This window comes from Procambarus clarkii, chromosome 60, assembly GCF_040958095.1.
Source record: "Procambarus clarkii isolate CNS0578487 chromosome 60, FALCON_Pclarkii_2.0, whole genome shotgun sequence".
Lineage (NCBI taxonomy): Eukaryota > Metazoa > Arthropoda > Malacostraca > Decapoda > Cambaridae > Procambarus > Procambarus clarkii.
Window position 1 is genome coordinate 31021458 of NC_091209.1, and position 25554 is coordinate 31047011.

The 25554-nt window shown below is 38.4% G+C and overlaps 1 protein-coding gene across 1 annotated transcript in view; it reads right to left on the reverse strand.

Moving 5' to 3' along the window:
* Positions 1-25554, reverse strand: part of LOC123766954 (arylsulfatase B) — a 156017-nt gene that overhangs the window by 28764 nt on the left and 101699 nt on the right. Inside the window, exons 8-9 of the mRNA XM_045756443.2 lie at positions 17204-17340; positions 4284-4457 (exon numbers count right to left, since the gene is read on the reverse strand). Of these exons, the coding sequence (XP_045612399.2) occupies positions 4284-4457; positions 17204-17340 (311 nt within the window). The remainder of the gene's footprint in view (positions 1-4283; positions 4458-17203; positions 17341-25554) is intronic.

The window sequence follows — 25554 nt, forward strand, 5'->3', positions numbered from 1 at the left end:
AACTTTTTTAACGTTCACGTTCGAAACTGTGAACGCCAAGAAATCCGGACTCCACCTGCCAAAGGTTATTGGGGAATACAAACCTAGGTATGTGTGTTCCTCCTACATGCAACAGATGGCGCTGTTTTTCAAGAAAAGTATAGTTTTACCTTTACAGGTGTGGCAGCTATACTTATTCTTACGAAATGAACTTTATGGTAAACAACACATCTCAATTCCAACACAATGTCACACAAAATAATTCAATAAAAAATATAATAAATCGAAATTTATGTAAATAAAATTTATTATTGCAATCGGAAACATTGAAATGGAATTCGTGACATAGTTACAATAGCGTGCATGTTGCTATTATATGCAACAGATGGCGCTGCTTTTCAAACAAGCATGTTTTTACTTGTCAGGGAAAGGCATCTACATAGTATGTATATAAAAAACGCGCTTATTCGAATGCAACATTGTGTCAAAATTTCAAAGCAATCAGTGAAGAACTTTCGGAGATTACAGCGTGTGTTGCTCTTACGTCCAACAGATGGCGCTGTTTTAAAAACAAATATGGTTTTTCCTGTCACAGGTGAGGCATGTATATAGTAGATATAGAAAAAGACGCGCGTATTCAAATGTAACGTTGTGTCAAAATTTAAACGCAATCGGTAAAGAGGTTTCGAAGATTTCCCTGACATGAACAACACATGAAATACACAGTTTTTCAGAAAAAGCATGTTTTTTTTTTACCGTCACAGACGTGACATCTATATAGTATATGTATAAAAATCTGCTCGGATGCGAATGGAACGTTGTTTGATAATTTCAAACCAATCGGTGAAGAACTTTCGGAGATTAGCGATTTTGAACAAACGAACACATTTGCATCTTTCCAATCTTGGGGGACTACTCCAAGATCCAGAGATTTTGTGAAAGTAGGGTCAGCTATAGGCATAATTCTTCAGCATCTTCCTTTAAGACTTTGGATTGGATTCCATCCAAACCTAAGGTATTTAAGTGTTTTTGTTTGTCAATGTTCTTCCTAATTACTTCGCATGTTATAGGTATATGAATAAAATTAATTCTCTTCCCCTCATTCACACACATGTATGGATGATGGGATGTCAAATAACCTTTCTATTGTAAATACTGATATTAATATTCATTTAAAGTGTTTGCCGCTTTTGTATCGTCAATTATTACTTGTTTAGCCTCATATATTAAAATCCTAATGAGTCCTTTGTTTTGGGTTTACCTCTTACATAGGCATCGAACGATTTGTTATCTTTCTTTATGTTTTGTTTACCAATGCTCTATCTTTTGGTAAATATGCTTGGTTTACTAACTGTGTCATCCATCTAGTTCCCTTTCCTTTCAATTTTTTTTTCGGCACATATTTGGCAACGAGTTCTGTTAGGACCCTCTTTAAAATTTTGCTATGATGCCTCCATGCCATGATCGCCTATCAGCTTCCTCCAGGAGATGGTTTGCAGTTAATCTCTGGAACCGCAGACCATCTCTCTTGGGGACCAGGTCCTCTCTGGGGGACCTTCGACAAGCCTCCGGCTTCCTGTACTCGTCGAGGTCATTATAGTTAGTGAGCCTCAGGTAAATCAGGTAAATCAAATGAGACTGAAGTCGACCTAACTACAGTTGTATGAGATATGTGTACATCTTATTGCTAATGTTAATCACCTGCTTACTGTAACCACTGTAATGTTTCTGAAAGCTGTAAAAAACTAAACAAAACATGAGTTAGGTTTACCCATTTAACATATACTCTGCCATCCATAAAAATGGAACGCCGAAAGTGTATGTTTGCTTATCTATTATTTACTAGCTGTACCCGGCCACGAGTTGCTAAAGCTCAGCAATGCTCTTGCGTTGCTGAGCCACAGCAACTCATGGCCGGGTACAGCAACCTTCACCTGTCTCCCAGTCCACCCATTCATCCCCCCCCCCTCCCCCCGTCTTATCGTCCTCCCAACCATTCCTCCCTCCCCTTCCCCATTCGTTTGTCCTCCCCACCGTCCCCCACTCCACCATCTCCTCGTCCTCCTAAACATTCCCCACTCCACCGTCTTCTCGTCCTCCCCACCATGTCCCACTCCTGCGTCTTCTCGTTCTCCCTGTTCCCTAGTCCCCACCATCCCCAACTCCTCCATCCCCCTCGTCCTCCCCACCATTACCACCTCCCCTGTCCCCTCGTCCCCCGCACAATCCCCCACTCCCATCTCTTCGTCCTACTCTCAATTCCTGCTCCCTCGTTCAATGCATTCCCAAATGATCTGATGTTCCCATCAGAAAATTGGGAACATTAAATGATCTGATGTTCCCGTCACTGAAATATAAGAAAAGCAGTTTAAAAAACTTAATGAAAAAAATGAAAAAATAAAAAAATATATACTAACGAAATGAACGGTATGGTAAACAACACAGCGCAATTCCAACACCATGTCACACAAAATAATTAAATCAAAATGAAAATAAATAGAAATCTACGAAAATTCAATATATCAATGAAATTGGAAACATTGAAATGGAATCGTAACATATTTAGTATAGCGTGTGTTCCTCTTACGTGCAAATAGATGGTGCTGTTTTTCAAATAAGCATGTTTTTACCTGCCACAGGTGAGGCATCAATACGTGTACTCATGAAATGAACGGTATGGTAAACAACACAGCTCATTTCCAGCACAATGTCTCATAAAATAATTAAATCAAAATTAAAATAAATTGAAATCCATGAAAAATCAATTTATCAATATAATTACAAACATTTAAATGGAATCATAACATGTTTAGTATAGCATGTGTTGCTATTATGTGCAACAGATAGCTTTGTTTTTCAAAAGAAGCGTGATTTTACCTGTCACAGGTGTGGCATCTATATAGTCGGTATATAAAAACATGAGCATATTTGAATGGAAAGTGTGTCAAAATTTAAAAGCAATCAATGAAGAAATTTCAGAGATTAGAGTGTGTGATACTATTACATTACACAGATATCGCTGTTTAAAAGAAAAAAACATGTTTTTCCTGTCACAGCTGAGGCCTGTATATAGTAGGTATATAAAAACACGTGCCTATTCGAATGCACCATTGTGTCAAAATTTTAAAGCAATCGGTAAAGAAGTTTCAAAGATTTCCCTCACATGAAAAAACATGAAAAACATGAAAAACAGTTTTTCAAAAAAGTAAGTTTTTTCATATCATAAAATGGGAACATCAAATGATCTGATGTTCCCATCACTGAAAATTAAGAAGAACAGTTAAAAACAACGAAATGAAAAACATTGCAAATTACAAAAAAATAACTATACTTACAAAAATGAATGTTATGGTATACAACACAGCTCAATTCCAACACAATGTCACACAAAATAATTAAATCAAAATGAAGATAAGTTGAAATCTATGAAAATTCAATTTATCAATGCAATCGGAAACACTGAAATGAAATAGTAACATATTTAGTGTAGCATGTGTTGCATTTATGTGCAACAGATGGCGCTGGTATTCAAAAAAGCATGCTTTTACCTGTCACAGGTGTGACATCCTTACAATACGTAAATAAAAACAGGCGCGTATTTGAATTGAACGTTGTGTCAAAATTTAAAATCAATCGGTGAAGAACTTTAAGAGATTACAGCGTGTGTTGCACTTACGTCCAACAGATGACACTGTTTAAAAAAAAAACCTGTTTTTTTCCTGTCACAGATGAGGCATGTATATAGTAGGTATATGAAAACACGCGCCTATTCAAATGCAACGTTTGTGTCAAAATTTCAAAGTAATCGAATCGGTAAAGAGGTTATAAAAAACACATGAAAAACACAGTTTTACAAAAAAAAAATCCCATCAGTGACATGAGATCTATATAGATAGTATGTATATATAAATTCGCTCGGATGCGAATGGAACGTTGTGTGAAAATTTCAAAGCAATTGGTGAAGAACTTTCGGAGATTAGCGATTTTTAACAAACGAACATTTACATTTTTATTTATATTGATTGAAAGAGGCAATTATATGGGAAAATGACTAAATGAAATTTAGATTTTTTGTAATGCAAATATACTGATAGTATTTAGTTTAACATTCCTCATCACCTGCACTAAAACGTTGTGTCAATTACAGCTTTCCCAATGTGTGACAATTACCTTCACTACAAGACTTGGATTAACATTTACAGCTGACGCACTACACTTCTGAACACGTTGACTACCACAACAGCAATGTAAAAATAATCATATGGCCAAAAGGTTTAACATGTAGATGCTGCGTGTTCTCTCACCTGACTCCTGCTCTAAAGTCTGTATTGTTCTCGATGTTGTAGATCATGTGAGTCCTGGGCGAGGGGGCGGAGCCTGTGATGGCAGCCCATTGGTCCACTCCATCAGTGTCTGGCGGGGCAGTAGCTCCTGCCAAGCCCACCAGCGTCTTGAACCAGTCCGTCACGTGCATCAACCTTCAATATTGAAAACAACAAAAATATATTTATGGGAGTGATGAATGATAATACAAAAAAATAATAGATGTTATTTATCTGTTAAAGATCACCATCATTATATAAAGCAATGAGGCTCTCTAAATAACACGAGTCACACCAGGACTAGCATAAAAAAATCTACACCAAATCTTCTTATTGAAAAGCATGTTTTGAACATTGATGATAAGGGATTTTGATTAAGTAAATGATATCAGGTCTGGAAATTTACTTTAATATTTTACTAGAAATAAATGTTTCAAATTACAAAAGACAAATCTATCGTTTTTTTTTTATTTTTTAAAGCTTTCTGTTAGTCCATGAATTTGGATAGGCTTATTGAAAAATGTATACTATGTTTTTTTTGTAGGTTGTGATTAGATTTTGATACATACAATTGGGGAAAATATGCCTTCTACAATTATCAAAATAAAATTCACAACAATTTGGAAAATACCTAATTGAGATACGGCAGTCAAGCATAACATTGACACCTAAGATGAGTCATTCCCAAGCATAACCAACATTTATGTTGATTTTGCTATGCTTACGTTGGACTGTCCAAGACTATATGTGTCAGTAGAATGTAAATGGTAAGGTATAAGGATCATATTACGGAACATTGTTTTGTACAGTCCTCCCAGAAACAGTATGGGACATGGAGACGACGACGTCCTCTCAAGACACCTGACAAGACAGCTAATATGTGACCTGGAAAACTCACGTCACTGGATCCAGCCCATGATTGACCGAATAGTCTCACTATCTGACCGCGTAAGCACCCAACGTAACGTCCCTATGATTCCTTTGTTACAACTTATAATAAAGTTCTTGTCTGTTGCTATAACGTTTTTATGATGTAATACAACGTTGGTACAACTTGCTATCTTGGTTGTTACATGTTAGAAAGTGTTAAAACTTGTTCGAACGTTGTAGCAACATCGTCGTTTCATCGTGTGCTTGGCGGGACATCGTAGGGAAGGTGTGCAACTGCTGGCTCCGCCTCTGAAAGTAACTGGTCAATTTTGTGGACATTGTGAAGGAACGCACTATTTAGTTATGTTGAGCAGTAACCGTATTTTTTGAACGGAGCCAATATGCCAATATACTGATAGTATTTAGTGTAACATTCCTCATCATCTGCACTAGGACGTTGTATCATTTACAACTTTCCCAATGTGCGACCATTACAGCCTAATGTGCTGTTAGAGCCCGAAAGTCGAGGGGATAGATTCACAGCGAAAGCGGCACTGTGTTGAAAGAGGTCGAGAAGAGGAACACTAACCACAGACTTGCATCAGTGGGCACGACTGTTTACGTTAGCAGTGTTGTCACGTTGTCAAAGGAGGCAATAAAAGTATGTGTTGGCGGGAGAAAAAAAAGGGCAAAATGAACAGGATAGGACAAGTGCCTCAAAATAACAATACAATTAAGGTATATTACACCAATAGTAGGAGTCTAGAAAACCAAATAAACGATTTAAATGCTCTTGCCTGCACAGAAACAATAGATATTATTGCACTTATTGAAACATGGATGAATGTAGAAAACTGAGAACTATTAGCTGAATATCAAATAAACGAATTTACATTATTTCACACAGATAGAGATATTAGACGAGAAGGAGGAGTAGCCATATTTGTTAGGGAGAATTTGAAATGTAGTCTCGAAGAGAGAATTAAAACTGAGCCACACACACACAGAAACTGTTTGGCTAGAATTAAACGAAAAATTGCTAAAAATCATATAATCAGTCATATACAGGCCACCAAACTTAGACAGAATGAAAGCAAAGCATCTCATTCGCAAAGCAGCAAACTCATTCCAGGGAAAATAAGGATTGAGTGCTAGCTACGCTCCTCACTCTAAGCTGTATTTCAGCCCTGAAACTACCCCCAGATGATGTAGACCCCCACCCACATGCAGCTAAGTACATGGAGTCCAAGCATGTCATAGCACATTCAAAGTAACCAACCCAAATTAACTCATTCCATCTCAAATAAAATTCAAAACAATCCTCTCCGGCAGTGAGTACCAGTGCCTGCTGCCCGCCTCTGCCCGCCACCGCGCTGCCTGACGCAAGTTTCAGCCACAACATATATCCCAGTCCATTCTCAACCAATCATGTCTCCCAAAAACAAGACTGCGGAGGGAAATAAGAGCAACAAAGCCCCTAATAAGGCATCCATCCCGACCAACACTGACAGCCTTCGTGTTTCTCCGTCTGGAAGCTCTGGGGCCAGCGGAGGCGGTGCTGCTCTCCTCCAACCCGTTCTCGCACTTTCGTATAGTCAATATTGACTTATTAAATACGTGCATATGTGACGTACTAATTTATTGTGACTATTTTAGTTTACCTTGAAAAGCTTCATAGAAAACACCGACCTAACCTAACCTTCTTAGTATGTTAAGATAAGCTTCTTATTGCTTCGTAATTGCAATTATTACTTAACCTATTATAGGTATACTATAGGTACTAATTTATTGTGACTATTTTAATTTACCTTGAAAAGCTTCATAGAAAACACCGACCTTACCTAACCTTCTTAGTATGTTAAGATAAGCATCTTATTGCTTCGTAATTACAATTATTACTTAACCTATTATAGGTATAGGTTAAGTAATAATTGTAATTACGAAGCAATAAGATGCTTATCTTAACATACTAAGAAGGTTAGTTAAGGTCGGTGTTTTCTATGAAGCTTTTCAAAGTAAACTAAAATATTCACAATAAATTAGTATGTCACATATGCACTTATTTAATAAGTCAATATTGACTGTAAGAAAGTGCGAGAATGGGTTGTCTCCTCTCTACCCCATCACTGAGCCAGGGAACTGTGTCCTCTCAATCCTCTCCTAATTTCATGCTTACATCCCACTTTACGAAATTCAAGTGTGCTTCTGGTCCCTCAGTAGATTTTCCTAACTGGGCCGAGAATCAGTGGTTCAAAAAGTTGTGCCTAGTCCTTGAGACTCAAAATACGATCATCCTGAGTCTTCAAACTAAGAATCAAGCGAACTGTGCGAACCTTCATCAACAACAACAAGAAATAACCCTTCTCCGCGTGAATATTAGAAACTATATGGCTAGCCAAGATCAACTCCAGCATGACTTGAATGATCTCCGTGAGGAAAACATACCTCTGAAAACTGATGAAGCCATAAAAAAACAGGAGGAAGCTCTCAACAAAATGACTGCATGTATCAGTACATTATCCGTCCAACATTCCATCTCCCAGGATGAACAAGACCAGCAAAAGTTGCTTGACTCTGTTGTTGTGTCGTCCCAAGATATTCCTGTGGAACATGAAGGTGAAAAGTGTATTGAAATAGTTCATGCTCTCAAAAAAGACGAATTGCGTGTCACTCTAAATAAAACGGACATTATTGCTGCCTACAGAGTAGGCAAAAAGAATCCATCAGGACAAAACCTGCGAGAAATTCGCCTCAAGCTAGCTTCCCAGTCCATAAAATCACATCTTGTCCGGACAGCTGCATCCCAACGAAAGGGAATCTACATTAACGAGTGCTTGACTAGATAAAGACATCAACTCCTCCACCGCCTGCGTCAAATCCGTTATCAAAACCCAGCTGCGATTCATCAGTGCTTCGTTAGAGATGGCTTGATTAAAGTGAGAAAGACCTCAGTAGGTAAAATGTTTACAATTGCTAATGAGGATAACCTCAACACTTTCCTCGCCCAATGTGGTTTGTCCCACCTTATTATCCCTCTCGTTGAGTCAACATAATTAACCCCTTGTCACCTAGTGCGGGCTAGGTAACCAAAGTCTCTTTGTTACACTTTTTTAAATTAAATTTTAATTTAATTTTTAATTAGTCATTTATTGGAATTGAGTGCATTAATATTTTCTTTAGTTGTTATTAATTATAGGATCATAACTAAACTATTTATAGTTAATAATCATTAGCTTAAATTTGCCTATGTTTATTATTCAACTTGTTTTCTTTGCTTTCATTTATTACCTAGGTTGCCTAGCCTCGTCATACTCCATTACTCTATTGTACCCTTTGCTTTGCCTGTGTCTCAAAATGCAAATTATTACTTGCAGTGTACCTGAGAGTACTTGTAAGCAATCTACCTCATTTTTCTTTTTCTTTTTTGTTCATTTTGTGTTTGTCTTGTATAGTCTTGTTTATATTTTTATTTTTCCACCCCTTTTATATCAAAATTTTATTTTGTAATTACCATTCTTGCCTTGTTTTCCTACAACCAGCCTTCTTATGCAAACTAGTATAGACCCAGAACTAAACCTCTTATCCACTATCTATGACAATCATCACTTTAATGATCAAAATTGCAGATATTTTACAGCACATGATGTAAACAATGTATTAACACATAATCACAATATCTCTGTAATTAACTTGAATGTAAGATCTCTAAGCAAACACTTCGATGATGTTAGTGCCATGATTGAAACTATTGATAACAAATTCTCTTTTATCATAGTTACTGAACCGTGGTTAAAAGAGGATACTACTCAACTCTTTAACATACCAAAGTACTCAGCAATTCACAACTGTCGTCCAATTCAGAGAGGTGGTGGTACTGCTCTTTACTACCACCAAGAACTAATATGCTTAAAAGTAATTAGAACTAGAGACTACTGTGGGGAGTATATCTTCGCCAGTTTCAGAGTCAAGAGTGCTGAGCCTATCCTGACTGTGAAAGCAGTCTATAGAATTCCTAACACTGATGTGTCCGAATTCAACTCTAACCTTAGAAATCTAATACTAGATAACAGACTAAACAAAAACCCATCCAATTATCGCAGGGGATTTTAATATTGATCTCTGCGAGCCTGAAAACCCTACTGCTGCCAACTTCCTCAACTGTATGAATTCCTGCTTCCTCATACTCTTAATCACTAGACCTGCTAGAATCTCTGATAGTACTGCCCCGACTCTTGATCACATCTGGACGAACATAACCTCTCTCTGCTTACTTCAGGGATAATCATCGATAGCACTACAGACCATTACCCCATATTTCTCATAACCAACATTCACAAACCACCTCTAGATACTAGGAAGATAAGCTTTAGGCTGCACAATGAAACTGCTGTAGGCAATTTTATAGCTGTTGCTGCTAATATCAATTGGGAGTCCGAATTAGGTAACATAGGGGACATCAACCTAGCAGTGCAATCCTTTCTTCAAAAAACTCTCAGCCTTTATAACACCCACTGTCCTATGCACACGAAACAAGTCACAACTAAAAGGCTAAACAATCATTGGCTTACAAAGGGAATACTTAAATCCATTAACAAAAAACATGACCTTGAGAAGAAGTATAGGTTAGGAATCGTCTCCAAAAAGTGGGCCAGCCAGAGGCTTAGGGCCCCGCGCAGGAATATCCCGGCAAAAAAAAAAGTCTCCAAGGAATTTTTAAAGAATTACTTGTCATTGCTATCTAAAATAATTAGACGAGCCAAAACTAAATACTACGAAGATAAATTTACCCAAACAAAGGGCAATATTAAGAAAGCATGGAGCACAATTTCACAAATATTGGGATCAAAGAAGATTTTAAATAACAAACCAATACTCCTGTCCAGTAACGATAGTCAGCTTACAGCCTCTGATACTGCTATTGAGTTCAATAGGTTCTTCTCTTCCATTGGGTCATCCCTTGCAAATGATATTCCATCTTCCAGTACTGATGTTCAGGACTATCTTACAGGTAACTATCCACAGTCTCTGTACCTAACGCCTGCAGATTCCACTGATGTTAATGAGATAATCCTTTCCCTTTAAACCAAGTCTAGTGCCCTTGAGGAGATACTAACTTTAATTTACAAAAAAGGCTCCAGATCTTTAGCCCCTGCTATTGCATTGCTCTTCAACAAGTCATTTGAACTCCAAACCTTTCCAGATATTCAAAAAAAAAAAGCAAGAGTAACCCCTGTCCACAAATGTGGTGATCTTACTGATGTTAACAACTACAGACCTATATCAATCCTGCCAAACTTGTCAAAAATATTTGAAAACTAATCTACAAGCAGCTTTACTCTTATCTAGCCAAACACAATATACTTAGCTCTGGTCAATATGGCTTCAGACCCAAAAAAAGCACTAACGATGCACTTATTAGTATGATTAACTTGATACATGTAGCTCTTGATAAAAATGAGTTCTCTGTTGGGTTATTTGTGGACCTGCGTAAGGCTTTTGACACTGTCAACCACCAAAACCTTCTTCTTAAATTACATCATTATGGAATCAGAGGTCACTCCCTGCAATATCTCAAATCTTACCTTACTGACAGGCTCCAGTATGTTTCTGTAAATAATTCAATTTCTCCCACCCTACCCATCAACACTGGTGTTCCTCAGGGCAGCATACTTGGCCCTCTCCTTTTTCTCATCTATATTAATGACCTTCCAAATGCCTCCCAACACCTCAAACCAATTCTATTTGCTGACGACACAACCTTCATTTACTCCAGTCCTGACCGCCTTGCTCTAAATGTCACAGTGAATACTGAGCTAAATAAAGTCCATCTCTGGCTAGCTGCCAACAAATTCACCCTCAACATTGACAAAACTTTCTATATTTTGTTTGGCAATAAATCCTCAAATCAAATAAATCTCATGGTAAATAATGTCCAATTTTGTAACAAAATAGATGGCAAATTCATTGGCGTTCTCATTGACCACAAGCTGAATTTCAAGGGGCACATTCAAAATATATAAAAAAAAGTTTCAAAAACTGTTGGTATTCTTTCTAAGATCAGATATTATGTACCTCGCCCTGCTCTGGTGACGCTCTATTACTCCCTCATCTATCCTTTTCTCAACTATGGTATTTGTGCTTGGGGTTCTACTACCCAAAATCATTTATGTCCTCTTATTACTCAACACAAAGCTGCTATTAGGACAATATCCAACTCTGGCCCCAGACATCACTCAGTACCCCTACTCAAATCTCTGAATATGTTAGATATTAAGTCACTGCACATCCTCTCATGTGTATTATAAATATATATATATATATATATATATATATATATATATATATATATATATATATATATATATATATATATATATATATATATATATATATATAAAACGCTGAACTGTAATGCCAACCCTGATCTTAAAAGCTTCATTGAAGGCTGTAACAGAACCCATGAGCACCACACCAGAAACAAATACCTTTTTGACATTCCAAGAGTACGACTTAATCAAACTAGAAATGCTCTACAAATCAAGGGACCCAGAATGTGGAATGACCTTCCCAATCACGTTAAAGACTGTACCTCTCTCAACCTGTTTGAGATAAAAACTAAGCACTACCTAATTAATTCCCTGTAACCTACCTTACCCCTATAATGTAAACCCATGTCTGTTATTTTTAAACAATGCTGTTTGTCGACCAAATTGTATTTTTGCTGTTTTTCTGCCATGTTCCCCCTTTTTTATTTTTATATTGTCTCAACACACTTTATACTTTAATCTCAATTAGTATTAAGTTTTAGTCTTTAGTGTTTTCCTGCCTGGAACGCTTTGCGTAATAGTGGCTTTAGGCATTGTATGTACTAGCTCTATCTATAAATTCAGCAATATTTGTATCACCCCCTTGTATGTATGTACTTTACCTGAATAAACATTTGAATTTTGAATTTTTTGAATCTATTGAATGAAATAACTAGAGCATCTAAGTCAAACAGTATTTATGTAATGGGTGAATTTAATTTAAGTGGAATAAACTGGCTTAGCAGAACAGGGAATAATGAAGCAGTATATTTTCTACAATTAATTTGACGATTGCTTCCTTAAGCAACACATTAAGGAACCAAAGCGTGAAAATAATATTTTAGACTTAAGAGTTAACAGGGAAATGTAGTTAAATGACATCGAAATAGGGAGTGAGCTAGGGAACAATGATCATAATGAAATCAGATTTAGCATAGAATGGAATTGATTTTTTGGAGAAAATTCTGCTAAAGTGCTAGATTTTCGAAAAGGTGATTTGGAAGCCTAAGAATTTTTTTGAGTGAAATAGATTGGAAAGTCTTGGACATGGGGGATGAGCCGCTCTTGGAGCGAGACGTGAACCCAATGGTGGGTGATTTAAAAAAGGAATTTTATGTGGATTCAAAATATAACTTATTTAAAAATATTCTAAGCAAAACACAGGAATGTAGTATACCATACAAATTGAATAGATCGAATAATAATAACACGAAATGTATAACAAAGCATCTGAAGAACCTTATAGGTAGAAATAAAGCTTGGTACAAAAGGATTAGGAATGGGGGACGTCAGTTTAGAACAAGAATTCGTCCAACTGATTAGAAATGTTAAAACAGAGATAAGGGGGGTGCAAAGAAAAACTATGAAGTTCGCATAGCAGGGCAAGCAAAGACAAATCCTAAAGTTTTTTTTTCCATTATATCGAACAAAGATTAGGGACTAGATAAGTTTATTAAAAACTGAGACAGATCAGATAATAACGAAGAAATGAGTAGTATTTTTAATAAATATTTTATCTCTGTATTTACTAACGAGGAACTGCAGATTGCAACTGTAAGCATATAATCGTATGTTAAGGTAAGAAACGGAAAGCATATAATATGTTTCTAATTTGGGGGATTAATTAACTTGGTTATTCTACACTGGACGTGTTCTAGTGAATTTATATCCTTTCTATAGTACGGCGACCAAAACTGAACTGCACAATCTAAATGGGACCTAACCAGAGCAAGATATAGTTGAAGAACAACACCAGGTGTCTTATTACTAGTGCTTTGATAAATAAATACCAGTGTCCTATTTGCCATATTATGAACATTTAAGCATTGATTTTGTGGTTTAAAATGCTTACTAATCATAACTCTCAGATCCTTTTCACAATCCGACTTCACAATATCAACACCATCTAGCTTGTATCTTGTAACTCTATCATCATTAGCTAGCCTTAAACACTTATATTTGTCAGCACTAAACTGCATCTGCCAATGTTTTGACTATTTCAAAACCATATTTAGTGAGTAATAGTGAGTCTTTTTCCGTGTTTATTTCTCTACCGATTTTTGTATCATTGGCAAATTTGAAAATATTGCTGCACAATCCTGAATCTAAATCATTTATATATATTATGAATAACAGAGATCCCAGGACAGAGCCTTGAGGAACTCCACTTACAACATTTTCCCACTCTGACTTAACCCCATTTATACTAACTCTTTGTTTCCTTGGATATAACCCCTATCCTAATCTAACTTAATACAGCACCTTCAGTACCATGCGTCTATCATTTTAATCAATCTTAAGAGTATCCCACCCTTAAGAGACTGAACAAGAATATAAAATAAATTTGCTAGGTAGTACAATGCCTAGCTTAATTGCAAAGTATTTATAACTTAAATCTATGCTCCTATTTAGGCCTTAAATCTATGCCCCTATGCCCCTGTTACCTAGCAGTAAAATAGGTACCTGGGTGTTAGTCAGCTGTCACGGGCTGCTTTCTGGGGGTTGAGGCCTGGTCAAGGATCGGGCCGCGGGGACACTAAAGCCCCGAAATCATCTCAAGATATGATTATATAGTAATTGGTGCAGACTAGAATAGGTGTATTTAATTACTATTTGATTTTGATTTATTTTATTTATTCAAATTAATCAAATCAAATAGATTTAATAAACCTATTTGATTTAATCTATTTCATTTTATGATATTAATGTTGAGTAACTCCTTAGACTCAAGAATATAACAAAATAAATTTTAAAGTAATGTTTAGTAGCCTCTCATTAAGCATTTATAGTATTTGACGGTGTTTGTTAATTTAACAGCCACATAACCATGAGATTCTCAGGAGAGATGAACACTACCAGAGGTTAAATAATCCTGAAAAGGTCTGGCTGAGAAATGAATTTAGTGTGTGCCCATACGCATATGCCTTCGCAGATAATAATTAATATTTGGGGTTTGAGTATATAGCCCCGCGGTTACTCAATGCCAGTTGTTTTCTGGTGGTTGACAAGGCTCTCAGAGTGAAAACTACAGTCAACCCTATTTGTTTAAAAGATTTTACCATGTTCCTGAGATCTTCTATGATCACTGTTGGAAAATGAGAGGGATGTATTTCACTGCCTCCTACTTAATTATGATGGGATCACCAGGCCAATTAAGTGCTGCTATCAATATTGGGTTATTGTAAAAGTTACGTGCCGTTGATCCTGTGAATCTAAATATTTGTATCTAAATCAGAGACACAGAAGTAAAGCACCAGGGTACTTGGATATGGCACCTGGATATGGCAAACTTTGACCATATGTCCTCATTTATTTGATTAGTAATTGATTATAGCAACACTAGCCTGGTAATCATATAAGTATTATGTAGTGAGATCTATTTATTTTGTAATTAAGTTTTACTGATTCTTAGTTGATGTGCTCTTTGTGCTCCATAACAAATCATGCTATTACACATCTGGTTTAAAGAACCAGGCATGTGAGGTGGGTAAATTAATTTTTTGTCTTTCTTTAATTATGTTTGGTAGAGAATGGACAGTATCATTAATTGTATTTAGTCCAACACAATTCACATTGGGTTAGTTTAATTAATTTAGATCATCTAGTGCATTATTAAACTTACATTCTCTTTGATTTAAGTAATAAATATATTACTCAAGGGACAGTTTCAGATGCCAGTTTACTGACTGATCATGAGCCCTTTTACGTACATTAATCATACATAAGACAACATAAAATTGTCTGAAAACTGACCATTAGCACACTGACAAAGAAACAGCTTATGTCTCGTTAAGTTGATTAATTTAACAATGAGCAATGGACTATCTAATCTGTGGTTAATATATTATAATTTAAGTAAATAAATTGAGATAATCTCAGCTAGCAAATGTGTAGTGTCCGGGTAGGCACAGTCTTGTCATCCAATATGCACTTCTAATTGCGTCACATTCTAAAACATAGCAATAGCCTTGGATAACTCCTGCCAGTAATTCTAATATTTTTATCACAATACCAATATATAACTATTCATAGATTCATAACTCCATCACTCACAAGTTTAGGATGAGTTTGATGATGGGGTGATACTCACAAGTTTATGTTTTGTAATTCTATGATGCAACCACCCCAATTTAGGAGCAAGCGTTTGCTTCTAAGTATATACTAACTGATCAGATAATGAACCTAAACAGTGTTGCAGAAACACTTATCATCTTAAGTGTGGTCGGAGATAATCTGTTTAGATCTTCGACGCGTTGAACTGCTATAAGTAACACGCTTTAACTATAATCACGGAGTAATAGCGTCGTCGCGTGTGTTAGCTGATGTGGCAGCGTAAGCATCTATAAGCAATGGTGTCAGAACCTTATTCTCCGTCTCACCTCCAGTGGGAGAGAGAATTTGTTTTCTTATTAAGTTATTCAGGACACAAAGCAATTCTTTTATACTAGTTCGAATCAACAATGTTGAAAAAGTTTTTTTAAGAACAGGTTGATTTATTCAAACTATATGCCTTATAGAACAAATATGATCAATTCAGTCGTCGAATGATATACTCTTGTGTACGGCATAAGCCGGGATGGCGTCGTTGGACTTGTAAGCTACTAAGCACTTGTAAGTTGAACATTATTATGCTAATTTGACTTAAACAGAGAGAACTCACAAAGATATATTTTATTAGGCTTTGATAGTAAATATTCCCACGATCGAGGTGATATTGAATAGTGAAGGAGGTAATACTGACTGGTTACAGACTGTACAAGGGAGGTAATACTGACTGGTGAGAGACTGTACAAGGGAGGTAAAACCGACTGGTGGGAGACTGGACAAGCAACGTAATATTGACTGGTGAGAGACTGTACAAGGGAGGTAATACTGAGTGGTGAGAGACTGTTCAAGGGAGAAAATACTGACTGGTGAGGGACTGTACCAGGGAGGTAATACTGACTGATGAGAGACTGTACAAGGGAGGTAATACTGACTGGTGAGAGACTGTACAAGGGAGGTAATACTGACTGGTGAGAGACTGTACAAGGGAGGTAATACTGACTGGTGAGAGACTGTACAAGGGAGGTAATACTGACTGGTGAGAGACTGTACAAGGGAGGTAATACTGACTGGTGAGAGACTGTACAAAGGAGGTAATACTGACTGGTGAGAGACTGTACAAGGAACGTAATACGGACTGGTGAGAGACTGAACAAGGGAGGTAATACTGACTGGTGAGAGACTGTACAAGGGAGGTAATACTGACTGATGAGAGACTGTACAAGGGAGGTAATACTGACTGGTGAGAGACTGTACAAGGGAGGTAATACTGACTGGTGAGAGACTGTACAAGGGAGGTAATACTGACTGGTGAGAGACTGTACAAGGGAGGTAATACTGACTGGTGAGAGACTGTACAAGGAAGGTAATACTGACTGGTGAGAGACTGTACAAGGGAGGTAATACTGACTGGTGAGAGACTGTACAAGGGAGGTAATACTGACTGGTGAGAGACTGTACAAGGGAGGTAATACTGACTGGTGAGAGACTGTACAAGGGAGGTAATACTGACTGGTGAGAGACTGTACAAGGGAGGTAATACTGACTGGTGAGAGACTATACAAGGGAGGTAATACTGACTGGTGAGAGACTGTACAAGGAACGTAATACGGACTGGTGAGAGACTGTACAAGAGAGGTAATACTGACTGGTGAGAGACTGTACAAGGGAGGTAATACTGACTGGTGAGAGACTGTGCCAGAGTTGGGTAGGAGTGGAGAGTGGAGGAAGGCGACGCCCCTGGTGCCTCCTTCCCACAGTGTAGACTTGGTGCCCCTGAGCGGCCAGTTGTTGCTAGCGTTCCCAGTCGGCCCACCATTCTGCAACAACAACAACAGACAAGCGTCAAGCACTCACCACCAGCATGCGTCTTTATGGCAAACTCTGGAAGGCTTTTAATATTATAAAAGCAACACAAATTCATTATGAAACCATTGTCGTGATCATTGCAATAAAACAAAATATAATAATAACACCTTCTGCTCTCGCTGGAGTTAATGAAATCCTTCCGCTTCAACATAGATATTTTCCCATTGAGCTTTGAACATAAAAAATTTCTTTCTTGAAATAATAAAGCTTGTTATTAAATAGGCCACATCGATGACAGTTATACTTTGTAGTTCAGCTAATACACTCAAAGTACTCCACACTTACGAGGGAGGAGGCAGCGGGGGGGGGGGGGGGGGGGGGGGGGGGGGTTGCTCGATGTAAGAAAGAGAAACTCTTGTAAAGAGTCTCTCAGTAGAGAGACATAGAAACAGCAGTGTTAAAGCTGAACGAACACTCTGGAACTCTTGTTGACCTCTGCATATGGAATCCCCATCAGTACAATAGTCAGTTCTGCACATGTGCAGTGTTGTCAAACCAGGAAAATCTCATCCCCAGAACAGTGTAAACAGCAAAGAACATACATGGTTAAAAAGTAGTTTCAGTGCTAGAAAATATGCATAAACAACAGTGTTAAATTAAAACAAAACAGGCTGGATGTTTATAAGATATAAAATTAACTATTTGAAGATACAAATGTGTATGAAACATTATTGGAACCAGGCGGTTGGACCAGGCGGTCTCGTTGGGCTGTTGTAGGCAGGGTGAAGAGGAGGCCGTTCGTGGCTTGAGTGAGAGGCGATGGTCTCCTACAATAACGATAAGTGCATTGTTCTCATTCGTGCTATAGCGGTGCTCCTTCTCTGTGTTTGTGATAGGCAGTTTTAAACTAAGTTTGTTTATAGAACCCTGTGTGTAGGTAGTGTTATGTGTTATTTTTATACATTCACTCAGATTTCTGTGACACGTCGTCTATATCCCATCAAACTTGGTCCTTATTTGTAAACTGTTTACGTGCCAGGATTTTGTGTATGGTTAAAACCCATGTTACCTTTATAGCTCACCAAGTAAGTGTAAAATGGCATGGTGACCTTAAGTCCCAGTTTTTGTGGATCCAATAGTCAATGCATCCCTAAGGCTTATGTATGCTGAAAAGTATCCCTCTTAATCTCAACAATCCATTAACATAACAGAGTACCCCTTATTTATTCAGTGTAAAATGAACCTGTGTTGCTCAGTAAAACCCAGTTGGGAAATTGTACCCCAAGGTGTATTTCTTGTCCACAGTAAAATAAGATTTATTGTCGGTCAAGTGTTTTGTGGAATATATACATACATATCCCTCCCATTATTTATAAGAAAGTAAGAACTGGTTTAGTTAGTTGTCCTCTAGAGTACGACTTTGAAGCCCAGACTTTACAATGATAATGGTGAGAGAAGATGTGGTAGAATTCCACAATGGTAAAGTAACTTTAGATTTCTTTTTATTTCTAAGGGATTTATATAGATCATTACAGTTGTGGCTGGAGTAAACAGGTGTACAGTTGTAGTTGGAGAGAACAGATGTATTGTTGTTGCTGGAGTGAACAGGTGTACAGATGTGGCTGGAGTGAACAGGTGTACAGTTGCAGCTGGAGTGAACAGGAGTAAAGTGGTGGCTGCAGTGAACAGGTGTTTAGTTGTGGCCGGGGTGAAAAGGAGTACAGTTGTGGCTGGAGTGAACAGATGTTCAGCTGAGGCCGGGATAAAAAGGTGTACAGTTGTGGATGAAGTGAATAGAGGTACAGATCTGGCTGGAGTGAACAGGTGTATTGTTGTGGCTGGAGTGAACAAGTGTGCAGTTGTGGCTGGAGTGAACAGATGTGATTAGACACTCGCCTGGCGTTCCGCGAGCGCTATGTCACGGGCTCGTATCCTGGCCGGGGAGGATTTACTGGAGGCAAATCCTTAACTGTAGCCTCTGTTTAACGCAACAGTAAAATGTGTACTTGGATGAAAAACCGATTCTTCGTTGTGGGGATCGTACTCCAGGGACCTGCCCGAAACGCTACGTGTACTAGTGGCTGTACAAGAATGTAACAACTCTTGTATATATCTCAAAAAAAAAAAATAATAATAATAATATTAAGTTGAGGCCGGAGTGAAAAGGTGTACAGTTTTGGATGGAGTGGACAGGTGTACAGTTCTGGCTTGAGTGAAAAGGTGTACAGAGTTGGCTGGAGTGAACAGGTGTATTGTTGTGGATGGAGCAACCCACTCTCGCACAAGACAGCACATATATGACTTAATGCTTAAAGTCAATATGTTAAATATGAATTAGTACATATGTGGTATATTCCCATTTGCAATTTTTCCAAAGCCCAAACTCTTCCTCACGTACCAATTTACGTCTCACAGAACCCGTCCATCGCCGTAGACAGCAGAATAGTCGTGATTGGTTCACTTATAATGAAAATTGTAGTTTTCAGGTCCCACATGGGTTGTGAAATTTACCTGGTATTGTCCATGCTCTTGGAGTATTACAGATCAGCTACATCCTATTGAAGTTTCGTAGTTTTGTTTTGAGAAATATTAGTTGTTCTTAGTAAATTATAATAAGCACTATAAATTATTACATAGAATAATAGTGCTTCACCAATCAACATTATATACACTAGTTTATGCTTTAAAAATCTTAAAAGAATGTATTGTAGCAACGTAAATAGAAAACGATGTTCTTTGGAATGTCTTTGGGGGGTAAACTACTGCAAACAGGATGGTACAGAGTCTACTACCTACTGTAGGATGGGTATAGTGTCTAATACCATCTGTTAGGTGTTTATAGGATCCACTACCACCGGTTAGGTGGGTAAGGGGTCCATACCTCTTGTAGGGTGGGTCTGGGCCCAATAACTACTCATAGGATAGGTATGGGATCCACTACCGCCTACTGGATGGGTATATGGTCCACTACCACACACAGGATGTGTATGGCGTCCACTACCGCCTGCAGGATGGGTATGGGATCCTCTCGTGCCCACAGGACGAGTATGGGGGTCCACTTCCGCCTACAAGATAGGTATGGGGGTCCACAAGATGAATATGGGGTCCACTACCACACACAGAAAGGGTATCTGGTCCAATACCGCCCACAGGATGGGTATGGGGTCCACTACCACCTACAAGATGGGTATGGGGTCCACTACCACCCCCAGGATGAGTATAGGGTCCACTACCACTAACAAGATGGGTGTGGGGTCCACTACCACACACAGGATGGGTATCGGGTCCACTACCACCCACAGGATAGATATGGGGTCCACTAACAGCCACAAGATGGGTATGGGGTCCACTACCACCGACAAGATGGGTATGGGGTCCACTACCATCCACAAGATGGGTAAAGGGTCCACTACCACCCACAAGGTGGGTATGGTGTCCACTACCACCCACAGGATAGGTATGGGGTCCACTACCAACCACAAGATGGGTATGGTGTCCACTACCATCCACAAGATAGGTATGGGGTCCACTAGCTATAGGTATGATAGGTATGGGGTCCACTACCACATTGGGGTCCACTAGCTGTAGGTATGATAGGTATGGGGTCCACTACCACATACAAGATGGGTATGGGGTCCACTACCACCGACAGGATGGGTATGGGGTCCGCTAACACCCATAGGATGGGTAAGGGGTCCACTACCACCCAAAAGATGGGTATGGGGTCCACTACCACCCACAAGATAGGTATGGGGTCGACTATCACTCACAAGATGAGTATGGGGTCCACTACCACCCACAGGATGAGTATGGGGTCCAATACCACCCACAAGATGGGTATGGGGTCCACTACCACCCACAGAATAGGTATGGGGTCCACTTGCACCCATAAGTTAGGTATGGGGTCCACTACCACCCACAAGATGGGTATGGGGTCCACTACCACCCACAAGTTGGGTATGGTGTCCACTACCACCCACAAGATTGGTATGGGGTCCACTAACACCCACAAGATGGGTATGGGGTCCACTACCACCCACAAGATAGTTATGGGATCCACTACCACCCACAAGATTGGTATAGGGTCCACTACCATCCACAAGATTGGTATAGGGTCCACTACCACCCACAAGATAGGTATAGGGTCCACTACCACCCACAAGATGGGTATGGGGTCCACTACCACCCACAAGTTGGGTATGGGGTCCACTACCACCCACAAGATTGGTATGGGGTCCACTACGACCCACAAGATTGGTATGGGGTCCACTAACACCCACAAGATGGGTATGGGGTCCACTACCACCCACAAGATAGGTATAGGGTCCACTACCACCCACAAGATGGGTATGGGGTCCACTACCACCCACAAGATTGGTATGGGGTCCATTAACACCCACAAGATGGGTATGGGGTCCACTACCACCCACAAGATGGGTATGGGGTCCACTATCACCCACAAGATAGGTATGGGGGTCCACTACCACCCACAAGATGGGTATGGGGTCCACTACCACCCACAAGATAGTTATGGGGTCCACTACCACAACAAGATTGGTATAGGGTCCACTACCACCCACAAGATTGGTATAGGGTCCACTACCACCCACAAGATAGGTATAGGGTCCACTACCACCCACAAGATAGTTATGGGGTCCACTACCACAACAAGATTGGTATAGGGTCCACTACCACCCACAAGATTGGTATAGGGTCCACTACCACCCACAAGATTGGTATAGGGTCCACTACCACCCACAAGATGGGTATAGGGTCCACTACCACCCACAAGATGGGTATAGGGTCCACTACCACCCACAAGATTGGTATAGGGTCCACTACCACCCACAAGATGGGTATGGGGTCCGCTACCACCAACAAGAGTATTGGGAAAGGCCCCAAGTCGTGACCGTTTTGCTTTTTCCGACGGTCACGACATGGCGCACCCGTTTTTAGTTACCCCAGTGACCCTTGCACAGACATCACTAATGATCAATGACGTCACCAGGTAGTCGCTCAGTGTCCTTGCACAGGTACAATCAAGGGGATTAAAAAGTCGTGACTTGGCGCACCAGTTTTTAGTTACCTTTGCTAGTGATTGCCTTATAGTTCATGAATCCATTCAGTCACACCTCTATCATGTAACCCCTATTTCTTCGCTTTTCTAGAGAATGTAATTTAGGCTTTGTCAATCTTTTTCTTCAAGGATTGCTTATCGAGTATTGGGCAAATAAAAATGAAAACCCACTATCATCCATTTGTATGAAAACAGTCCCCTGCCAGGCGTGGTGACTTTAATGAGATTTCAGTAGTAATCCAATATTACTGCATAAACGCATAAATATATATGCACGTGCTTAAATATATATTCACATCTCACATTCTCTCAAAAACATGCCTCCCACACCCTGCTGTAGCATATAACAAACCAAATACTCATTCAGTGTTCATATATATGGACTACATTGAGTAAAAGCAAGTCTCTCATGTTTTTGAAATAAGGCCTTCTGCAGTTACCTTCTTTTCTGACATCATCACCCCAAATGCGCTGTAAGCCACCGATGAGCTTCCAGCCAACGTGCTAAATGCGGATCCTAGGAGGTTCAGACATAAGTGCGAACTCTTAATCAGGCTTAATACCTCATCTGTACTCTGTGCTTCATCAGAGTCGATATTCAGCTACATTGGCTCGTATTTTCGCTCATTATTCATATTTTCTGTTATTCATTTCATAAATCCTATCAAACGATCCTAACCTAACTTATTATATATAACAAACAAACAAATAAATTCTACAGACCAGTTGTTGTTGTTTAGTGACATCACGAAAAGCGACCTCAGTATATGGATAGGGGGTATTGTTTGCCATTAGCATATAAGTGTCAAGGTATCACAGCACCTGACTGGTCCACTATGTATGACGTCACCAGATAACCAATGCAGCCTTTAGCGTCCTACTGGCATGTGAATTTGATGTTATTATTCAAAAATGGCTAGACTAACCATCCCCACCTAACCTAATCAGAGGTTTAAGAATATACATTTTAGTCAACCACAACTGTAATCATTATTCAGTGATAAGTTCAAAAGTATAACAGCGGCCCAAATGTCGTACTGCAATTTAAGCAGAATCGTACATCTGGCAGCATTGTAGGTGAGCTGAACATAAGAATAAAGGTAACTGCAGAAGTCCTATTGGCCCATACGAGGCAGCTCCTACATATCTCCACCCAATCTCATTCATATTCATGTCCACCCTATGCTTAAAACAACCAAAGGATCCCACTTAAAGTATTAGTTTACAATAATAGTTTTAATAAATAGCTCTCATTCTAGTTTTATACACAACAGCAATTATGAAACCCTATAGCTAGATATCGTACTATAATCCACAAGTAGTTACCACACATCTGGCAGTACAGCAGATTAGTAGCTGTGTTCATAGGCTAGTCAACTGTCCATCAAATCCATCAATCCATCAAATAGCTATCCACATGTCGCACCTCAGTTCATCCATCTAGCAACTCAGCTGGATGCTAGCCACTATATTCATAGGCTAATCATTTCAACACCTCAAAAAATCCTAGTCTTGCTACGCAAATCAGGTAACTTGTTTCTAAACCAACAGTCGCAAATACATGCATACATACCTACACATACTGCACAACCTATACATTCACAGAGAATAGCCTAGTTTTTGCCACCATTTCCCCATTAATCAAATGTAATTTATGCCATGCACAGAAAATACAGCAGTTACACGCCAAATATGCCATTTATGCACAAAATATATTATTTACTCTCAAAATATACCATCACACAAAAATATGACATTTACATACAAAATATGTCAGTTGCACACAAAAATATACCATTTACACAATATTGCATGTACACTCAGAGTATGACATATACACAAAGTATGGCATTTGCACAAATATATCAAAATGCTTATGTATTTAGACAATCAAAAATGCGCTGTCACTAAAATTCCACAATTCCACATACATAATTTTCACAAAATACCCATACATTGTCTCATAAACCAAAATACACTTACACCATTAAGGTCTATTTTTTCAGATTACTGAGCTTACACAAAATACACAATTTGCACACAAAAATACAGTTGCACCAGTTCCACGGCAACAAATTAAAAACACAACTTGCATAAATGCACTATTAGCACAATTATTACATAATTTGTGTAATTATTATACATCTTTGCACAATTAATACAAGAAAACTTGCTATATAATTACCTCAACTTGCACAAGGACAGTCAATACACAAATGTATAAATAAACAATTCGTCCATATGCAATTACACAACATGCGCAATTAATACACAACTTTCACATATATTACACATCTTTCATAATTATTACTCAACTTGTACAAATACATATCTAGCACAAATACATACAATACATAACTACCCAAAATAAGAAAATACACAACTAGCATAAATACACGATTTACTCAAATACAATTGCGACAATTACACAACTTGCTCAAAAGTATAATCAATACACAACATACCAAAATATGAACAATACATAACTAGCACATATTCATTAAATACTCAACTACACAATTTCCACAAATACACATACAAAAACATATACAATTAATACATACAACTTGCACAAAACAATACATAATTTATAGAAATATAATCAATACATAATTGCTATAATCATACAACTTATGCAGAATACATAATCTGCACAATTAATACACAAGAATATTAATTGTGCTATATATGTACAAATACAAACACAACCAACTAGGTCAAACAATACACGATTTGCATGATTTTTTCCTAGGTATATTTAGGACATTAATTATAATATGCTGAGTTTAACCAACTCCCCAAAAGTTAGAATTTCACATATAAAAATGGTGCATGTAACTCCCGATGAGCTCAATATAAAACACATTCATTTTCCATTAATATTTCAACGTTATTAGTGCTAAGCTATTCATCTAACATATGTCCATTATTTTTAATGTCTTATTAATACCTTCCTTGTTACTTCCTCTCCAATCAGGTCACCCATACTTATTTATGCAAACCATCTAACAGACTTATTTGTTCTAGCCTTAGTTATGTTAGGGCAGGTGGGGTTAGGTGAAGTCAGTATTTTGTATGATAATTTTAAGCAAATTTGCTATATCTTATCAAAATGCATCCTATTAAAACCTAAATTCATCTAAATCTA